Here is a 17,966-nt window from a genome sequence, read left to right on the forward strand (position 1 = left end):
CAAGAACACATCCTTTGCAAACACTCCTCCACCCAGGCACCTTCCCTTCTACTACCCCTGGGGAAAGTGTGTAGGGGGAAGACCCAAAGCGGCCACTGAGGGCAAGAAACAAAGGCAAGATGGAGAGCCGGGTGTGGCCCTGGCTGTTTATTCTGTGTATCAACCCTGGGGCCTAGCTGGGCCAGGGCACCCCTGTGGGGAGCCAGCCAGGTTCTGGCTGCTCTCAGAGGCTTCTTTGGGTGTGGGAGGGCTTAAGGATTAAGGCTGGGGAGGGACAGGGAATAAAGTGCTTAGAGGGGCTCTCAGGGCTTGGTCCTAGCCACTCTTCCACCTTCGGAACAGGCCAGGGGCACGGGCTGGCTGGTAGGCACCATCCCTGATGCCCCCTGCCAGGGAGGCTCTGGCCAGGCTGGGTGGGCCCAGCAGGGGACGAGTCCATCCAGAACCGATTGTCCGCTGATTGTCTGCTTGTCTGGTCAGAAGCCGTGGCCATGTCAGCTCCTCCCAGCACCAGGGCCTGAGCCTGCTCCCAGATCTCCAGGGCGGCCAGCCCCGTTGGCCCCTCACCTGCGGAGCCGCTGCAGCTGCAGAAGTCCACAGGGGTCAGGGGGGCCATGGCCACAGCTGCCCACCCCCACCCCAACACTTGAGCTGCTCACCTCATTCTCAACCAGGTTCCGCCTGTAGAGCGCCTCCTTTGCAGCTTCCTGGGGATCCAAAGGGTAGTCAGTGGGAAGCCCCTGGCAGCCCCAGTCCCCCAGTGACCACCCGAACTCCACCCGGCTCACCCTGCTGCCCTCGTTGCCTAGGCGCCGAGCAGCCTCTGTGTAGAACTGCAGCTGATGCTCCAGCTGGGCCATGTATTCTGAGGGTGGGAGGGCGTCAGAATGGGGCCACTGCCACTGCCCCTCCCCCGTGTGCCTGTCCCTGAGCCCCCACCTCGCCGGATGCCTGGGCCCCCCTGCTCCAGCTGTGCCCTCTGCCACTGGCTGCGATGCATGATGTCCTGGTACTGCTGGGCCACCTCCGGGGGCACTGGCCGCCGTGCCTGCCTGAGGGCCAGGATCTGAGGGAGTGGGGTACAAAGGGGGCTGAGAGGGCCCTGCTTGAGCCTGCAGACCCCACAATCCTGCCCCACCAAGCCCAGTGGGTGGGCACTCACCTTCCGTTCCAGACGCTCTTGGTCGAAGGCCAGCACGCTAAGGCTATGCAGGGGCCGGGCAGATCTATGGGGTGAGGATAGAGATGAGGGTCTACAAGGATCCCTCACCCCTGACTCCATTAATTTGACACGTTGGGTACTGGGGAACAAGCCAGGCCCACCACAATGTTGCTCAGCCTACACCCTAGTGGCAGTGATGTTCACTCAGGCAACTGTATATATAGGCAACTGCAATGCCTGTGCCAGGCAGTCAGAGAGGGCTTCCTGGAGATGACAGCCGATTTGGGACCCATAGGAGTCAGAGTTGGGCAGAGGAATAGGGAACAAGTATAGAGGTAGAGGTGCTCCGGGCATTGTAACATAGACGCCAAGAGGACAGTGAAAACTAGGTGTAGCCATGAACCAAAAGGAGGAAGTGGGGGAGAGAAGGCTGGATATACTAGTATTCACAATGGTCAGATCAAAAAAGATCTTAACAATCAAGCTGAGGAGTTTAAACTGGATCCTCCAGAAGAAAGGGAGCCAGGAAAGGTTTTAAAGGGGGGAAGGACATACTCCAATTTGTGCCTGATGAGATATTGTCCAGGAAGGACTGAGATGGGAAGAGAGGGGTTCTTTCCAGCACGGCCTGGCTCAGCCACCTACCTGTTTCCTGGCTCCCTTGTAGGGGCAGGCATGAGAGGGGCCTTCCCTTTAGGCCCAGCAACCTGCTTCAGAGGACAAAACCAGTGTTGTGAGTCTTGGATCCCCTTGAACCCAGCCTCCCGCCCTGGGTTTGCTGCTGGGTGGGGGTCTCACTGTGGGCACAGCTGCTGGCACGGGGTCAATGACCAGCCATCTCTCAGTCACTGTCTCTAATTGCTGGGCTGTCAATGGCTCTCGAATCCGGACCATCACTTCTAGCCGTCCCCCTGTGGGCCGGCGACCATCCAGGACCTGGGTGGGCATAAGGGGAGGCTGCTGGAAAGCAGGCAGCGGCTGGAATCCCAGGGCTGGGATCAGGGAGAACCAAGGTGATTTCCAAAATATGAGCCCATCGGTGAGACTGAGACACCAACCGGTCATAATGGAACAGGTGCTGGAAGTGTTAGGGGCTGGGAGGGGCTGGGTCAGCAGAGAGGACCCTTGGGAGGCTCAGGGCAGGGAGCATCTGCGTACTGTTAATGATGACATGGCCATAATGGAACATTACATTAATGCCACCTCTTACCTCAAGGATCTCCCGGACCTCACATGCCGTCTCCAAGGCATCCAGCTTCAGCTGGGCTGTGCCCAGGACCCGGTCAGTCTTGAACAGGCCCCTATGTATGTGAGCAGACGCAGGATGGTTGGCCCAGGGTAGCTTCCCCTCCCTCAGAGCCCATGCAGTGCCTGACCCCCCAGCTCACCCCTTATGGACCACTTCGAACTTGATGCCTTTGGTCTGGATCGCCCTTCGGAAGCCTCGGTGGCTGCGGTTGATGCAGAGTTTGAACTGCTCCTTGAACTCTGCCCAAGGAAGGAGGGAGGGGTCAGCTATCGTCTCATGTTATTTCTGCAGAGGGCAGGGGGTACCTGTTGCCCATGAATTACCAGGGGAATCTGTATTCTTGATCACGCTGGTCTTGTCTTTCTGAGCTTCTTCCTGGGACCAGTCAAGAGGCAGGAAAGCTCAGGGCTTGGGGCCTGGCCTGGGACCCCTGCCCAACCCACTTCCCATCCTGATGGGGCTTAAGGCCATCTCTCTTTGGCTCTCCACATACCACATTGGGATAAGGGAAATCGAACCGAACGAAGACATCCAGATCACCAGGGGACAGCCCTGTGGACAAACAAAGGTCACAGCTGGGCAGAGGTGGTCCCCAGAACCCTGACCCCTGCCTGGCGCCCCCTCACCTGGAGGTGTGGGCAAGTTGATGCACTTCACGATGAACAGGAGCATGTCATTGCTGCTGAGGTCTGGGAAGATCCTTCCAGGAGGGCAGGTGGGGAGACAGAGGAACCTCAACCTCACTGCCCTCCCCCCACCTTTTCCTTCAGCATGGGTAGGGAACCCCGCACTGCCTTTGGGGGTGTCTCAGCTCCTGAGCTCCAGTTTTAGAATTAGACAAACTAGAGTTCTCTGTCCAATTCTGCCAACGACTAACTTTTGGGTATTTTCTTTAGTTTGCACACATTTATTTAGTACCTGCTTTGCACATCAGTGGCCTCACTGCGGTGGCACCTTCTCTTCATTTAACAGCATTTCAGGAGGCTCCTACTATGTGCTAGCCAGTGCCCTAGCTGCTATAGGCCTTCTCTTCATTTGGCATTACTTGAGTACCTACTAAGCGCCAGTGACCTCATGGCTTGGGGACGTTCCCTTCATTTAACAGTATTTCTGGAGGCCCTACTATGTGCCAGCCTGTGTTCTTGATCACGCTGGTCTTGATGCTGGGGATACAGAAGTAAATGAGACCCATCTCTGTGCTCGTGGAACCTGAGCTGACTGAGTGGAAAAATGCCCAATGAATAAAGAAATAAAGCAACTCTGCAAAGAATTAAAATAGGGGAAAGACTGAAATGTGCTCAGGAGGGGCTGCTTTAGACAGGGTGCTCAGGAGGGCCTCTCGGGTGACATCATAGGTGATGCCGAATGTCCAGAAGCTGCTGCATAGAGATGCTTCCTGGAGATGCTACACGGGGAAGAGTCTGGGCAGGGCACACCGCTGGGTGGAGGCCCTGCGTGGGAACACGCTTGGTGTGTCTGAGGGACCAAAAAGGGGGCCGTGTGGCAGGGGGGAGCCAACTGGGGACGACAGACAGAAAGGAAGTGACAAGGAGCCAGGCCACGCAGACGTGGGAAAGCCAGGGTAAACGGTGTGGATTTTCCAAGGTGGTTCTCCTAGGTTACCCCAGAGGCTGCACCTAACTTCTACAAGTGGAGCAATTACCCCAACTATCCAGGCGTGGGAACACTTAACTGAAGCAGGACCAACCACCGCCATCCCACGGGCCCCCGAGAGGGCACACCTCTGCAGTTTCCACGGGGTGTCGCTGTTCACACCTCACTTGCCATCCTTCACTCACACCTCATGCCTGCCTCAGGACCCCATGGTGTGCTATGCTCCCACCACCCACCCAAACTCTCCTCCAGAGGCAAGTCCTCCACTAGCTTCTGGGGAGGGCAAACCCCTCCTCAAAGGGGCATCTGGGCCAGGGGCCACTTGGGCCTTACTTGATGACGCTGAAGGTTCTCTGCTCAAAGCGGGCAGAAGGCGTGGGGAGACCCCGGGCGAAGGCCTGCTTCAGAGTCTCCATGCTCCGCTTACAGTCCTCTGCTAGTTTCTCAAATCTGCCATAAGAGGGCTCTGCTCAGATCCCTGGTCCCAGAGGCAGGCTGGGGGTGCACACATCAGGCAGAGGTGGGCATGGGAGCACTTACTTGCTGGTTTCGGCAATGTTACCCAGGTGAGTGAACTGGTTAGAATGGTTCAGACACATCTGGTGAGGCAAAAGACAGTGAAGGGAGGGTTGAGGGGCCATGACCCTGGGGGAACCCTGCTGACCCAGGCCAGGGGCCCCCTCACCTCATGCTGCTGCCTTATGAGCTTGGTGAGTTCACCATAGCGCCGGATAGAATCCTGAGACAGACCAGGGCCAGGCCGCTGGACCAGGGTAAAGTCATCCTTGTTGACAGGGGCGGGTGGCACCTGTGAAAGACAAGGCTCATGGAGAGGGGCCTGCCCTAATCCCTTTTTGGAGAGGCCTTCCCTGACCACTACTTTGGCCCCTGCCCCTTTCTTCCGCAGAGAAAAAAGTGATGCTAGAGAGAGGTGTACGGTCCTGACCAAAGTGGCAGAATCTATTAACTACTTCCCCCAAACCTGATCCATACCCTCTTCCCTAATAATGGAGTTCTGACTGGGTACATGGCCGCCCCGCAAGAGACATGTCTCAGCTTCCCTTGCAGCTAGGTGCAGCCATGTAACTCAGTTCTGGGCAATGTGAGGTAAGCAGTAGTGATGACAATTCCATGCCACTTCCTTTAGAGGAAGCTTCTTGGCCTGCAATTTTTCTCCCTCATGACTTCCCATGGACGGGATGCAGACAGATTAGTGGTCCACTTGGACCACATGCACAATGACGACCTCCTCAGATGCAACAAAATGGAAAGAACCTGGGCTCTAAAGGGCTATATCTTTCAGAGCCCAGAGCACCCTGAGTGTTACATGCAAGAAACATAAGCATCTGTCTTGTTTAACCAGTCTCTTAGGAAGAGCCTGTTTGTTACAGCAGCTTAATCTGCATCCTGACTAATATATTCCAAGTCACATGGCTGCTTTTGGCCATAGCCCAGCAGATGAGCACCTGGGAAGGTCTAGCCGGCCCAGAGATTTCACCTTGGTGATATCCACAGGCAGCCCGTTGCGTGAGGCCTCCAGCATGGGCTCCAGCCCCTTGGCCTGGCGCAAGTGCATCTTGGCTCCCTCCACGTCGTTCTTCTGCTTGGCTCGCAATGCAGCCTGCAAAAGCTGCTTTTTTCGGCCCTCCAGGAAGGCCAACTGCTGCTGAGCTGTGGGCACAGGGGCATCTGTGGGTGCTGCCCAGCCTGTGGCCCGGTGACAGGCAGGGTGGGGAGGGGGCACCTACCTCTGTTGGATGTGCCTTTGGGGGCTGCTTTAGCTGCTGAGGTGGATCCTGGCTGGGGTGCCTTTGAGGGTGGGGCTTTGGGCTGGGCTGTGGGGGCCGCAGGGCTGTTGGGCTGCGGAGGACAGAGAGAAAATCAGAGCTTTTCCAGCACCTGTGGTGAGGCACTCCCCAAGGAGTCAGGGCCTGACACTGGCAATAGTGACCAGCTTAATTTCTGTTTCCTCAGCACTAAATACAACATACAGTCCTGTTCTCCTCGGATCTTTGCAACAGCTTTGGAAGGTAGGGACTAGGACTATGCCCACTTTATAGAAGAGGAGACTGAGGCCCAGAGAACAAAATGACTTGCCCATGGCCACATGATCAGGAAGTGGCGGGGCCAAGAAACGAGGCCAGTTCTTTCCAGCTCAGTGGCTCTCAACCTTCCTGATGCCGCAACCCTTTAAGACAGTTCCTCATGTTGTGGTGACCCCCAACCATAAAATTATTTTCGTTGCTACTTCATAACTGTAATTTTGCTACTGTTATGAATCGTAATGTAAATATCTGACATGCAGGATGTATTTTCATTGTTACAAATTGAACATAATGAAAGCATAGTGATTAATCACAAAAACAATATGTAATTATAGATGTGTTTGCCGATGGTCTTAGGCGACCCCTGTGAAAGGGTCGTTCGACCCCCAAAAAGGCAGGGGTCCTCAAACTTTTTAAACAGGGGGCCAGTTCACTGTCCCTCAGACCGTTGGAGGGCCGGACTATAGTTTAAAAAAAACTATGAACAAATTCCTATGCACACTGCACATATCTTATTTTGAAGTAAAAAAAAACAAAATGGGAACAAATACAATATTTGTATTTGCATGTGGCCCGCGGGCCGTAGTTTGAGGACCCCTGCCCAAAGGGGTTGCGACCCACAGGTTGAGAACTGCTGTTCTAGCTCAAGATTGGGATTGTCAGGATTTACTTTGCTGTCACTTCCTGCCTCACCCCAAGAACCCAGCCCCTCATACCTTCTTAGGCTCCTCATCCTCTTCGTCTTCTGGGCCTTCGTCCTGGTTTGCCAGCTTCATAGCAGTCTCCAGGACCCCCACCAGGCTTGGCTGGGTGGACTCGGAGGCCTCCAGGCCCTGGATAGGGAGAAAGCCTGGGCGGCCAGTGAGAGCCCGGTCAGGAGAGAGAAACCTGTGCCATGATGGTGGAGAGGTAGGTTCCTAATCCAAAGGAGCCTTGGGTCTTTGAATCCACTTTATTTTTTTATTTATTTTTTTGAATCCACTTTAAATGCAGGAAGGAGCTGCTAGTGGTTTGGTATAGACACCAGACCATGTCAACCTCCCTCTTGTCTCTGGCTCCTCTCGCCTGACCCTGGACCTTGACCAGACTCCAATAAGCAAGCACTGTGAGGCGATGTGCTGGGTTCAAGGGTTGGTCCTGGACCTGGGGGGACTCCTGGGGGGCCAAAGTGCAGAGAGATCATTGCTCTCAGCAGAGATGCACAGGCAGCTCTGAGAACCCAAAGGAGGCCTCCAACTCACTGGCGGGGTTAATGGGAGGCTGAGTAGGTATCTGTAAAGCTGAAGAGCTGATGACTAGGGAGGAGTGAGTCAAACAAAGAAGAAAAGGAAAGATCAGACAGCAGTGGGCTAGCCAACAGGCTCTTCAAATAAAACCCCCTGATTTTTAGTGTTGGCCAAGTTCCAAGGTGTAAACACGCCAACTATACTGATTTTAAGCTACCAATTGCTTAAGAAGCTTGCAGAATTCCTGAATGTGTCGCAATCAACTTCCCAAGCCTGTACAGTCAGAAGGAATAGCACCTGCAAAGGCTCAGAGGCTGGAGGGAGGGGCAGGGCCTACCTGGGGGCACTGGCAGCTCAGCAACATCCACAGCTCGGCCAGCCTTGTGGGCTCGAATGGCATCTTGGTATTGCTGTGGGGGACACAGATATTAGGATTCCCTTGGCACGGTCTCCAGGTGCTGCCCACCCACCCACCCACTCAGCCCCCATGCACCTTGACAATGCGCTCATGCATGCGAGCTTTCCGCTGGTCCCCTTTGGTCTTAGCCTGGGCTGCAGCCACGTGGTATCGCTCCATCCGCTGTTCCAGTGCTTCCAGGAGAGTCCTTGGGGGTGGGGGAACCTCTGGGCCCAATGAGGGTGGGGGCAGGGTTAAGAGTCTTGGAAGGGGAGGAAGGGGACTGTCTTGCCCTGGCCCGCTTGGCCGCCCAAAGTCCCAGGAGCCTACCTGGTGTGGACGGCACCGTGGTGGGAGCCGGAGGCTGCAGTGGCGGTGATGGTGGGTCTTGGGGCAGCTGGTCTGGGGGCAGAGAAGTCCAGTGCAATGAGGGGCTTGCTTGTGGCCGCCCCTACCCCCAGGCTGGTGTGGCCTGAGCGGGTCTCCGAGCCTGACCAAAAGGGGCGGCAATATCAGGAAGTCAGTGGAAGCCTCCAATAGTCCTGGAAGGTAGGCAGGTGGGGTCCTTACCAGGTGGAGGGGGCAAGCGGGACAAATCCACAGGCTCCCCGCGGCTCAGGGCCTCCAAGACAGCATCAAAGCTCTGTGAGAAGGAAGGGGGTCAGGAGAGGCTGGAGCTGGAGCCAGTCCCCTGTGGGGAGCCTCCATGCCCTGCCATGTGACAGAGGACTCCCAGTTCTGCCCCTTCCTTTGTCCCTTCTTGCTTAAGCCTCTTCTTACACTTAGGACCATTTCACAGAAAGGGTAAACCAAGGTTTTAAGAGATGCCACAAATGACACCTAGGGACTGATCAAGCCAGAATTCGAATTTAGGTGAGTCTGACTCTAGAGCCCACGTTCTTTGACACCATGTAATGTTGGAAGCATCCCGTCCTTTCCATACGACACTGTCTGTCGTTCAGTCTGGACACACCTTGGCCACACGGAAGTATCTGGTGGCAGCGGAGGTATCTCCTTGCTGCTTGGCATGAAGGGCAGCCAGCTTGTACTCACGTTGGCGGCTCTGCAACTGAGCCAGGGGGCCAGTGCTGCAGGGACCTGGCAGGGAGAAGAGCACACAGACCATTTCTATTCTCACAGCAAAAACTGTTCTTAGGCTCATTTTATAGATGTGAGAACTGAGGCTCAGAGAGGGTATGCTGTTTCCCCAAGGTCACACAGCATGGTGGGGACTCAGCTTAGGCCTGGCAGGCTCCAGAGCCATTGCTGTTTTGTGCCCCAAATTTTTTGGCAAATTTGATGTACCGTTAAGCATTTTTAAGTTGACATCTAAAATTTTTTCATCTTAAGTTTTAAAAGTGGCCAACATTGTCATTCCCAGTATCTTGCAAATATTTATGTTCGAAAAAGAAAAACATTGCACCACTCTTTTAAACCTAACATATTTTAACTACTATGGTGATTTGGAACTCATCAATATCCACTCTTTAATTTTTGAAAAATATGACAGAATACAAATAAGGCAAAATTCACCATCTTAACCATTTTCAAGTATACAGTTCAGTGGCATTAAGTGCCGGGAGCCGGTCCATGCTTGCTGTTTCAAGGGACCTGGCATATATGGCATACTGTTCTTAATATGTTTGCTCACCTTCTTGGCACTATGTGTTTTAACCAAGGTCTCTGAGAAAGGTTGTTTCCCCAGGTAGGGATTTTCCCCTGAAGTTAGGGAGGGAATAAAACCTCTTAACTAAGAGCCAGGCGGGTAACTAATCACTTTAACTACGAACAATCAATCATGCTTAAGCTACATAATCTTTACTCCCTGGAATGGAGATAAGAAACGCCCTAACCTTTGTAATAGAGATTGATAGGATTGAATCAACTGGTATAAATACAGATGTAAGAAGACAGAACGAGGAGAGACAGAACCTAGGCACAGAACCTACACAGAACGTTCTCTAGAGACAGAAAAACTTTGCTGGAGAAAACATGGCAAAAGATCCTGGACTGAACCTGACTACAGAAACTGGCAAGAGAACCTGACTAGAACCTAGTGACTGAACCTGGCTGGAGAACCTGGACAGAACCTGGCTGGAGAACCTAGCGAGGGAACTTGGCTACAGAACCTGGCTGGAGAACCTGGAGAACCTGGCTGGAGAACCTAGCAAGACAACATGGACACAGAACCTGGAATGGAGATCCTAGGCAGAACCTCTCTGGAGATCCAGACCAGAACTAGGCTGGAGATCCTGGCTAGAGATCCTGGCTAGGCTGCTGATCAACTGAACACTGTCTCTGTGTCCTTCCTTCTTCGCCGACTCCATCTACGCCTTTGGGAACCCCTGGACCTGCTGGGGCAGGACCCCAGCAATTAAGTACATCCATTTGTTGTGCAGCCATCACCATCATCCATCCACAGAACAGAACACTTTCACCTTTCCAAATTGAAATTCTGTCCCCATTAAACACTAACTCCCCATTCCTCCTCTCCCAAACCCTGGCACCCACCATTCTGTCTCTATGAATTTGATTCCTCTAGGAACCTCAATAAGTAGAATCAGACAGTATTTACTGTCTTATTTCATCCAGCATAACATCCAAAAGGTTCATCCACATTGTAGAATGTGTCAGCATGTCCTTCCTTTTTATTTATTTTACTTTATTTTTTAAATCCTCACCCGAGGGTATATTTTTTACTGATTTTTATAGAGAGAGGGAGAGGGAAAGGTGGGGGGGGCGGGGAATGGAGGCGGGAAGAGGGAGAGAAGGAGAGAGAAACATCCATCAGTTGCCTCCCATATGTGGCCCAACCAGGGATCAAACTTGCAACCTAGGTATGGGCCCTGACCAAGAGTCGAACCTGCCACCTATGACACTCCAACCAACCGAGCCACCTGGCCAGGGCAAGAATGTCCTTCCTTTTTAAGGCCGCATAATACTTTATTGTACAGATATAGTGTTTTGTTTATCCATCCATCTACCAATAGACACTTGGGTTGCTTCTACCTTTTAATCATGCTGCTATGAGCATGGGTGTGCAAATATCTCTTCATGTCTCTGCTTTCAATTCTTTTGAGTATATACCAACATTTACTTATAAAACATTTACCAGGGTTCACTTTTAGCAGTTGGAAATTTCATACTTCTTCTCTTCTTTCTATCCACGTCCCCCACAGAATTTAATCCTAACATTATCTATGTGGGGACTTGAGAACCTTTTTTGACCACCCTATCATACATTTGTAACCAAAACACACTTATGTGGTGTGTTGGTAAAGTTGGGAAACAGAGGATTAAACTGCTTTTATTTATTTTTAAAAAATATATATTTTCATTGATTTCAGAGAGGACGGGAGAAGGAGAAATAGAAACATCAATTATTTTAAAAAAGGAAAAAACTAAAAGAACAAAAAAAGAAACATCAATTATGAGAATCATCGATGGGCCACCTCCTGCACGCCCCGCACTGGGGATCAAGCCAGCAACCCAGGCATGTGCCCTTTGACTGGAATTGAACCCGGGACCTTTCAGTCCACAGGCCAAGGCTCTATCCACTAAGCCAAACCAGTCAGGGCTAAACTGCTTTTTATTTTATTTTATTTTTTTAAATATTTTATTGATTTTTTTACAGAGAGGAAGGGAGAGGGATAGAGAGTTAGAAACATCTATCAGCTGCCTCCTACACCCCCCCACTGGGGAGGTGCCCGCAACCAAGGTACATGCCCTTGACCAGAATCGAACCTGGGACCCTTCAGTCTGCAGGCCGACGCTCTGTCCACTGAGCCAAACGGGTTAGGGCCTAACCTGCTTTTTAAACAGCAATTTAGTTAGTTTCAAATAATAGGCTCAATTTGTTTTCAGAGGAAGTATCTCTAGACTGAAAGTAATCGGTAAGTTGTTGGTATAAAAAACCAAAGCACAAGCCCAGCTGGCGTGGCTCAGTGGTTGAGCGTCGACCTATGAAGCTGGAGATCACGGTTCAATTCTGGTCAGGGTACATGCCCAGGTTGCAGGCCGGATCCCATGTGGGGCATGTAGGAGGCAGCCGATCGATGATTCTCTCTTATCATTGATGTTTCTATCTCTCTCTCCCTCTCTTTCCTCTCTGAAATAAATAAAAATATATTTAAAAAACAAAATATAATATATTTTTTAAAAATATATTTAAAAAACAAAAAACAAAGCACAACAGATGCACCACCCAGTGACCACAAATCCTAGAAACACCTGGGAAACAGGCTGGGTTGTGCTTTTCCATACTGACAACTGGACCCAGGGCTTTAAGTCTGAGGGCACTCGCCTGAGAAGGTGTGTACAGGTTGAACCTAAACACCTTGATATTTGATTGATTTATTATTGCAAGTCTCTCTTGGCATTAAAAAGTTTTCTCCTGGGGTTGAATTACTGTTACGATTATATTTAGCACGTAATTGAGCGAAGTATAAATACCTCTAGCTTTCTGATAAATACCTTTACAAACCAAGGGTAAAATTTTATCGGCAAGGTACCTCTTGCTGACACAGTAAAGGCTGGGTCCACCTCCTAACATTTAGCTCCTGATTCCCATTCATTCCTTTCCTACTTTATTTTTTCCTTTTTTAAAGTGTAGAGAAACCTGCTTCACACCAAAAAAAAAATAGTTTGGAAGAGACAGTCTTGTTATTGCCATGTCACACCACAATTCTCCGAACGCCTGCTGTGAAAAATGCCAAAAACCCCATCATGAAAAATTTGGGGTGATTTCAACCAAGAATTCCAGGTGGCAATTTCCAATAGTCCTCCTTCACCAAAAACAATGGCTTAGAGACCAGCCTGGCCGCTAAAGGAATTAAAGACCCCGTGTTCACATTCTCAACCCCAGGCCATCCTTTTATACTATCTAATTGGTTCCCATCTGGGAGCGTTCGCCCCTGGAGCAGAGCCCAGAGTTCAGGTTCTAGAAGGGAGAGGTTGCGTACTCCTTTCCTGTATGGGAGGAGGGCGACCCCAGAGGGGGAGGTTGAGAAGAAAAACCTCCAGGTAGGTGTGCCCTCCAGCCAGGTGAGGTTTAGTAGAAAAGACAGACAAGCTGAGCGCTTGAGAATTATCCACTTAAAACTCTGTGTGTGGGAATGTTATTCAGCCCTAAAAAGGAATCAAGTTCTGATACAAGCTGCAATGTTATCCTGAGTGAAAGGAACCAGACAGCAAAGGACAAATAGTGTACGGTTCTACTTATGTGAAATATCTACAAGAGGCAAATTCATAGACAGAAGAATAGAGGTTACTAGGAGCTGGGGGAGGGAGATGGAGATGGGGAGTTAGTGTTTAATGGGGACAGAGTTTCGGTTTGGGGTGAAATTTGGAAAATAGAGGTGATGGTTGCGTGACGCTACTTAATTACACTGAATTACGGTTAAAATGGCACATGGTATGTGATATATATTTTACTACCACCACACATGAAAAAAAGGGTATTCATGAACTGCAGAGACATGCAGACCTCGGAAAGGGAGAAGTGTTTATAATATCGAACAACCAGTACAGGGCCTAAACCAGGGGTGGGCAAACTTTTTGACTCGAGGGCCACAATGGGTTCTTAAACTGGACCGGAGGGCCGGAACAAAAGCATGGACGGAGTGTTTGTGTGAACTACTATAAATTCAAAGTAAACTTCATTACATAAAAGGGTACGGTCTTTTTTTTCAATAGTTTTATTCATTTCAAACGGGCCGAATCCGGCCCGCGGGCCGTAGTTTGCCCACGGCTGGCCTAAACCCTCATAGAGGGGCCAACCACTGAATATATCCTCCGACAGCCCATGTCAACACCCCTGCTCCCAGCCTACCTGGGGGCAGCTGGGGCTTAGCCAAGCCCAGTGACGAGGCAGGGGCAGTGGAAGGAGGACCCTCCACTGTGACCCTGGGTTCTGGGGCCGGCAGGTTCATAGAGCCTGGCAGGGTGGGTGCAGGAGTGTGGCTCGATGGGGCTGCTGGGCCCTTCCCCACAGCAACAGGTGGTGGGATGTCCTCTTCGTCAATGGCACTGCCCTTCCGGACAGAGGCCAGCAGGTTTTCCAGTGTCTGGAAGAAGGTGTAAATGTGGGTTTTGGAAGAGCACAGGGCTGAGTGCCGGGGCAATGGTGGGGTCCCAGCACCCTCCTGTCTGCCCACTCACCTTAAGTCCCCGCTCATAGCGCCGCACCTTGGCACTGTCTCCGGCTTGCCTAGCACTTTCAATCGCTGTCTGGTAGAGGGCCAGCCTCTCCTGCAAGGTGGCCTCCAACCCTGGGCTGGGGGCTGTGGCTTTTGGCTGTGGGAGGGGCCAGGGGCATGGCGTGGGTGGGTGGTGACCCAACTCGGCCCACCCTGAAGGTGTCCTTGGTTGAAGGCCTACTGCACACCAGCCATGTCACCCCTGGGCCAGTTGCCCCCACCTGGGAGGGACAGAAATTATCATACCCTTTCCTAGTATAGAGAACTGGGGCTCAGAAGTGTCCCATCATCTGCCTGAGGTCACATGGCTAAGCGGTTCAAGGGAAAGCCTTGAACCCCGGGCTATAGGGAACAGAGTTGTCCGAGATATACCTGGGCCACAGGAGGGTGGGACTCTGAAGTCTTCTGCTCCTCCCCAAGGACCTCATTAAGTTCTGCCTGCAGGGACACAAGGCCAGAGGCTTGCATGTGGGCCCAATGGATGGGGCAACAATGGGAGGAACCCTCCTGCCCCACTCTGGACACTCACCAGCAGGTCATCATCAGCTTCCACATCCTCCTCATCTGTCACCTCCTCCTCCTCCTCATCCGGGTCTCTCATGCACAAGCTGGCCATCTTCTCAATGGCCTCCATGGGTAGGGGACCTGGCAGCAGGGGGAGGTGCCAGGTGGATCGGGATCCTTCAAGAGTCCCCAGCCTCCCATCCCAGTCACCCACAGCCCCAGAGAATAGGGTAGTAGGCATTGGGGCAGCATGTCTCCCTCCTGGCACTTCCATGGCAGCCACTGCTCTAGATCCAGCCGGCACAATCCCACTCCCCAGGGACCTCACCGGCCTTATCCCTTCCTTATGAAGCCTGAGTTCAAGCTCTGGCTCTGGAACTTTCTCACTGCGGGATACTGGGCAAGTTGGGTGACTCAAACTTTTTGCGGCTCTGTGCATGTCCAAGAATTAGCCAGTAGATGAATCCACAATGACAGAATTTATGGTAACGAGGGTCAATTGTATTAGCTAAAAAGTGTAAAGGCTATGTCTGCTGTCTGGGCTCCAGCCCCACTGGACCATTTTAGAATCCTCTGCCCAATGCCATCTCCCCCAGGGCATTTGCATGTGCTGTGACCCCCTCCCAGAAGTGCTCCCCACCTCTTCAGGTGGCCCTCCCCATTATGCGTGCCTCCTCCAAGAATCCCCTCCCAGCTCATAGGTGTCTCCCAATGCTCTGTGCTTCCCCCATCGCAGCCCTGATCACAGGACAGTGGGTTGGACGACTCACCAGGACCTGTGTGAAGTGCTTTAAGAACACTAGATGATTAATTCCTGTAAGTGAGGTTTATTCCCATTTTATAAATGGGAAAACTGAGGCCCACACAGGTGCTGGGACTCATGAAGTCACAGCCAGTAAGTGGCTGAGCTGGGATTGAACCCTCACTCTGGGTACAGAGTTGGTAGCTTAACCTTTAACCCAGACCTGTGGGTTTCAGGAGAGCAGGGACCTTCTCTGTCTCCTTTCCCCCGCCTTCCCAGCACCCAGCTCTGAGCCTGCCCACAGTGGAGCTCGGTAAATGTTCCAGGGATGAACTGTGAGTCTCACCTTTGCCTCGGAGCTTCTCCAGGGTTTGAGGCTGGCCCCCAACCAAAGCCAAGAACTCAGCCTCCAGTTCCTCATGGTTAACTCCATCCTCAGGAATCATCAGGCCATCCGGGGAGAGATCAACCAGCAGACCCAGCTGTGGGAACAGAAAAGAGTCCAGTCAGACCTGGGATGCACCACACCTAGCCATGATTGACCCAGGGTCCCCTGGGGAGGAAGGGAACCCAGGCCTTGTGGCAAAAGCCATTTCCCTGGGGAGTGTCAGAAGTCTGGAACAGGCCCAGAATGCAACAGGTGTCTCAAGATGGCCAGGCCCCCTGGCATAGATCAACATGGGGCAAAGGGCAAGCGGAGAGACCCAGCTCCCTGCTCCGAGTCCACACCCATGATTCGCTGCTTGCAGAAATCAGCAGGGAAAACAGGCCCCACACCCTGCCCAAAGCACAGCCATTCTGCACACCTGGCCTTTTCCTTCCAGCATCCTCAGCAGAGGGGTCATGCAGGAAGCCCTGCCCTAGCCGGTTTGGCTCAGTGGCTAGAGCATCGGCCTTCGGACCGAAAGGTCCCGGGTTCGATTTCGGTCAAGGGCACGTACCTCGGTTGCAGGCTCTTCCCTACCCGGGCCCTGGTCGGGGCTCGTGTAGGAGGCAACCAATCGATGTGTTTCTCTCACATTGATATTTCTCCCTGTGTTTCCCTCTCTCTTCCACTCTCTCTAAAAATCAGTGGAAAAATACCCTCGGGTGAGGATTTTTTAAAAAAAGTAAATAGGCTGAAACCGGTTTGGCTCAGTGGATAGAGCGTCGGCCTGTGGACTGAAGGGTCCCAGGTTCGATTCCGGTCAAGGGCATGTGCCTGGGTTGCGGGCGCATCCCCAGTGGGGGATGTGCAGGAGGCGGCTGATCGATGTTTCTCTCTCATCGATGTTTCTGACTATCTCTCTCCCTTCCTCTCTGTAAAAAAATCAATAAAATATATTTAAAGAAAAAAAAAAGTAAATAGAAGCCCTGACAGTAACATGACTTTGAAAGTGGGGTCTTTGCTATGTAGCAGACCATTTTCCTATCCTATCCTTTCCTATCCTATCCTATCCTATCCTGGTTAATGACCCATCATGACATGATAATGTTAGGATGAACTATACAAAATTGCCCTTTCTGTGGATCAAAAATGACCCAATACTGGCAATTATATATGGCTCCTTCTAATACTATGAACAATGACAATATTTACTGAGTGCTATGTTCTAGAACTTACCATAAACTATTCCAATGAATTTTCACATCTGTCCTGTGACACAGGGACTCTTAAGGCCTCCATTTTACAGATAAGGAAACTGAGGCTGAGAGCTGAGGCCAAGTATCCAATGTGCAGGGGTTAGGAGGGAACTTCAGGTTGGCCAGACTCTAACACCTGGGTACTAAGCAATGGCCTGGGTTCCTTCCATTAAAGCTGAGAAAAATCAAACTCTCAGGTGCCTGGGGCAGAGGAGATGGGAGAGCTGGAGGGACCCAGCCACAGTCCTGTGGGCTCATGGCAGCAGCTCTGGATTTGCACTTAGCTCTGGCCAACCTGTTAATCCCCATGACCTTGGCCAGGTGTCTTTACCTTTCTGGGCCTCAGTGCCCTCATCCTTATGATGGCGATAAAAAGAGTCTGACCTGGCCTGGCTGATGGGAGGGTTCAAAGCTGCTCCGGGCAGGGGAGCAGTACCTGTCCGTATCCCAAGTCGAGGCCTTCCCCTCCCCTACTGGGGCTGTGTGGCAACAGGTGGCCCTGAGCCTAGGGCGGGGCGCCAGAAGCTGGGGAGCCAGGTCCCGTAGGCCGCACTTTGGGGGGTCGAACCGCACTTGGGGGGCGGGGACCGTGGCTCACCTGGGGGGTGGAGATCAGGTTCCCTGAGGGGTGGGGAGGGTTCCTTCGGCGGGGCCGCGGGGTACAGACTCACCTGGCGGGCGGCGGCGGCGCCTCGGCCCGGGGGTCCCGGGGTTCCCTTCCTCTTGTGCATCTTCCAGGCTAGATGCCCAGACCACGGCCCCCTCGCCTGGCCTTGCCCTGCCTCCTCCCCCGGGGCCTATGGCCGCGCACGCGCCCTTCCAGAGCCCTGCGCCCCTCGCCGGCGCCCCGCGACCGCCGACCCAGCGTCCTCGGTCCCCGGGGTGGCCACCCTACTTCCGCCTCGTCCCTTGGGCACCGCGGCACCGGAGCGCGGCCACTGGACTTGTGGGGCCCGCCACATTGAAACTACAACTCCCGAAAGTCAGTGCGTAAGCGCGCGTGCGCGTTGCGGGGCGGTGGGTGGTGCCACGAATGGTCCGGGCAAGAGGCGGGGCGTGAGTGGGTGTGAGCGGCCAAAGCTGGCGCCGCGCATGCGCGGGACTGGGCCTCGCAGTGCGCGGGAAAGAAGTAGAGCGCGCTCAGGCGTGCGGGGTGGCCGTGGCCGCAGGGTTCACTTCGCCCCGCGCGGCGGTCTGGGTCTGGGCG

General features: G+C 52.8%; 1 protein-coding gene across 6 annotated transcripts; it reads right to left on the reverse strand.

The window, feature by feature from the left end:
• Nucleotides 1-115: 115 nt before the first annotated feature.
• Nucleotides 116-17,736, reverse strand: CC2D1A (coiled-coil and C2 domain containing 1A). Of its 6 annotated transcripts, none has more exons than XM_036302803.1 (29): nt 17,431-17,736; nt 15,483-15,618; nt 14,420-14,535; nt 14,263-14,328; nt 13,853-13,987; nt 13,524-13,758; nt 8,667-8,791; nt 8,264-8,336; nt 8,024-8,095; nt 7,790-7,920; nt 7,634-7,706; nt 6,787-6,920; nt 5,774-5,885; nt 5,524-5,696; nt 4,711-4,833; nt 4,566-4,624; nt 4,359-4,475; nt 3,038-3,111; nt 2,905-2,963; nt 2,735-2,786; nt 2,551-2,650; nt 2,373-2,463; nt 1,961-2,098; nt 1,808-1,869; nt 1,163-1,226; nt 940-1,066; nt 789-865; nt 660-707; nt 116-584 (listed from the first exon to the last, which is right to left on the reverse strand). In XM_036302803.1, exons 1-29 carry the CDS (start codon nt 17,488-17,490, stop codon nt 564-566), a joined length of 2,853 nt encoding a protein of 950 aa, XP_036158696.1. In that variant the 5' UTR covers nt 17,491-17,736; the 3' UTR covers nt 116-563. The 6 variants fall into 6 exon arrangements, with proteins under 6 accessions (XP_036158696.1, XP_036158697.1, XP_036158695.1 ...); XM_036302804.1 differs by having other exon boundaries at nt 940-1,091; XM_036302802.1 differs by having other exon boundaries at nt 940-1,091; nt 1,808-1,872.
• Nucleotides 17,737-17,966: the final 230 nt, after the last annotated feature.

Source organism: Myotis myotis, unplaced genomic scaffold, assembly GCF_014108235.1.
Source record: "Myotis myotis isolate mMyoMyo1 unplaced genomic scaffold, mMyoMyo1.p scaffold_m19_p_33, whole genome shotgun sequence".
Lineage (NCBI taxonomy): Eukaryota > Metazoa > Chordata > Mammalia > Chiroptera > Vespertilionidae > Myotis > Myotis myotis.